At 44.3% G+C, this 2951-nt stretch overlaps 1 protein-coding gene across 1 annotated transcript in view; it reads left to right on the forward strand.

Annotated features, from left to right (window-relative positions):
- Positions 1-341: 341 nt before the first annotated feature.
- bmi1a (bmi1 polycomb ring finger oncogene 1a) overlaps positions 342-2951 on the forward strand; it is a gene marked incomplete at its 3' end in the record, with an annotated part of 8813 nt that continues 6203 nt past the window's right edge. The window contains 8 exon segments of the mRNA XM_036217524.1: positions 342-569; positions 1201-1312; positions 1625-1688; positions 1765-1799; positions 2157-2217; positions 2294-2350; positions 2433-2486; positions 2708-2764. Coding sequence (XP_036073417.1) covers positions 431-569; positions 1201-1312; positions 1625-1688; positions 1765-1799; positions 2157-2217; positions 2294-2350; positions 2433-2486; positions 2708-2764 — 579 coding nt within the window.

Below are 2951 nucleotides of genomic sequence, written 5' to 3' on the forward strand. Positions count from 1 at the left end.
TAATTTTTGTGAATCCTGATTAGTAAAATTTGACATGAAGACAACCCAAATGTGGACTTGAAGACACAAAAACCTGTTTGTTCCATTAATATTGAAGACTTGTTCCATATTTAATATTTGGAGCATTTTAATTTGAGATGTGTCATGACTAAAAAAGCACAGGAAGAAGATGCAGAACCTGAGTAAAATATTTTCTTAAACGTTGAGAGGATTCCACATGTGGATGTTTTATTGCTGTTTTCAGGTCATCCGAAGGAGAAGGTTGACCTCCTCCTGAACTCTCTCCTTTAGCACCTGTTTTGTTTGCCTTTCTCCTGCAGTCGGAGCTCAGCCTGAAGCTTCTGCAGCTGCAGCTCTATCTCCTTCTTGCTCCTCGTTTTGCTGCACGCGCCTGATCAGCTGATGCGTCACGTGACTCGCTCTCAGCAAAATGGAGTTGTCCGAGTCTGTGCAGAGAGGGCTGCAGTCTCTGGGCGATCAGGCGGTGCTGGACCGCGGCAGCTTCCCGGTTGTAGTAGATGCGTGTTTCAGGAGTCTGCTGTCGTCGCGCGGGGATCCCGCCGTGCTCGGTGAGTCCCCCCCTCCTCCGCCTCCGCCTCGTCGCTGCGGCTTTTGTCTCTGCCGCCGCTTCCGGTATCAGTTCGGATCGACGCCAAACGGGTTTGCGCCGGTATCGGTGGACGTTCCCCGCAGATTCTGGCACCGACCCGCCGTTTTCTGCTCGACACTGGTGCGGGAATTGAGCTGGCGCCACGTTGAAGGCTGTTCTTCCGCCTTCAGAGGAGCCGCAGCCTCTGCGCCACGGGGACGCGTCTTTTGTCATTTCAGAACCAATCCGCTCATAAACAACATCAGTTCGGGCTGCTTTGAGGGGTTCTGGTTGTGCGTAATCACCCGCCTGCCCGCTTTTAGCGCCCTGATCTTAGCTCCGCGGGTTTGGACCCAAAATCTGCAGAACTTGCATTTCAGACTTTGTTTTGGTCGCTCCCTTCCGCAGCATTCCAGCTCATTTTCGTGTCAGAATTGTTTAGAAAGTGGAGCGTCCACATGGCAAGCAAACAAAGGCCCCCCGACTGATGCAGCTGAGGGGCCCATTCACATGCAAATCAGCATTGATTTCCATTCCGCGCGTCAATCCAGGGAGTCCGAGTCTGGATCGCAGACAGAATCAGCAGCATCTATTTATACATTTCCTTCCAGATCTGCCCGAGCTGAAGCACGTGGACAAGATCCTGCTGAAGCAGATCCACGCCGCCGCCACCACCTTCATCCTGGAGGCGGTCAAACACAACGCGGATAAATCCACCATAAGGTAGGAAACAGCAGGCAGCCCGCTGCTCACTCTGACAGCCTGAATGAACCACAACCGAACCACCAAACACAAAACACGAAGCCCCGAGACGCATGATAAAATATATCTTCCTGTGGGGGGACAATCCTCAGTAAAGTGATTCATGAGATCCAGATATTTTTATTAGAAAAAGCTGCTTCCCTTCTGCATGTGGGGTCTGAGCTGCCAGATGTTTGACTTTTACGCAGCGTCTTCCTCGTGTGGCTTAATTTGTATGTAGTTTGTTTAGTGTTTATATCCCTTTAATCAAGACTTTCCTCTGTTCTTTTGCAGCTCCAGCCTGGAGGAGCTCACATTCAACACAGAAAGAGTAGAAATCTTTTATAGCACCTTTCAGGTTTGCAGGAAAGAAAAAGCATGTTTGTGTCAATAAGTGATACATTTGGATAATCAGTTTATTCCTGCTTCCCCAGAAACATAAAAAGGACTTGGAACTGCTTTTGTCCAGGTAAATATTAGAACTTTTTTATAAAGTTAATGCTTAAACTGTGTAAGAAAACATGATTGGAGCACATACTCGGTTAAATTTGACTTTGCAGAACATGTTGGCTCAAATGAATCAAAATGTAGCCCTTGAATGCTGAGTTGGCTTCAGTTAAGAAGTTAAAATAAAGGCTTTCTCCTTTGATTTGTGGTTTGGTTGAATAAATTCCTTGACATCCCGTGAGGGAAGCTTTGATTTTGGGGATTTTTTTTAAGTTTCGAACTTAAAAGACTGTTCAGTAAAAATCAGATTTTTATGACAAAAAAGGATAAAAATTCCACATTTGGTGCCATCTTTTTCCTTTTTCCTTGTGTTTTCCAGCATAGGCAGAGGTCCAGCTCACATTAAAGACGTCTCCTGGCGCCTGCAGTATCAGATGAAGGTATTTTGATTTTTAAAAGAATAAATAAAAAAAAGTGTTTATGATTGAGTTTTTGAAAACGACGTCTCTTCACCAGAACGGACAACTGGACAAAGTCAACGAGCCCTTCTACTTGATATCATTGAGCACTGAGGTATAGCTGCGGGTTCGTTTCTATGTCCTGTTTTCCTGCACGTGCGCAAACCCCGCATATAAATATATATTTTTTTTGCCAGAATGGAGGAGCTTCGGAGGATGTCGACTTTAGCTGCACAGCAGAGCAGCTGCAGGTAAAAGCATAAAATTCCCAATGAGATTAAGAAAAAAAATCTGCAACATCTTCAAACCAAACACGTATTTACGCGCTTTTTACGCATAGAAGTTAAATACACTTGACTACATTTGTTTTATGGAAGAAAAAAAAATCACATTCTGTTTTGAATCTGTTCAGGTTTAAGAGGTGATGTGAAATTCTTCCTTGACGTTTTTCTAACGAACTTCTTGGTTGCAGGATTTGGTTGGGAAGCTGAAGGATGCCGCCAAGAGTGTGGAGAAAGCCAGTCAGATGTGACGCTCCATCTTCATCCCTTTTCAATATTTGTGCATAGAATGATTTCTTTTCAATAAAATATTTGGTTCTTTTGTTTATTGGATGTCTTGATTGAAACTGACTTATACAAAATAAAACAAACACGTGTTTTAGTCAATGTTGGGTAAAATAGTTGACATATTTTGTAGTAAAAGGCACATAGCAG

This window comes from Oryzias melastigma, linkage group LG20, assembly GCF_002922805.2.
Source record: "Oryzias melastigma strain HK-1 linkage group LG20, ASM292280v2, whole genome shotgun sequence".
NCBI lineage: Eukaryota > Metazoa > Chordata > Actinopteri > Beloniformes > Adrianichthyidae > Oryzias > Oryzias melastigma.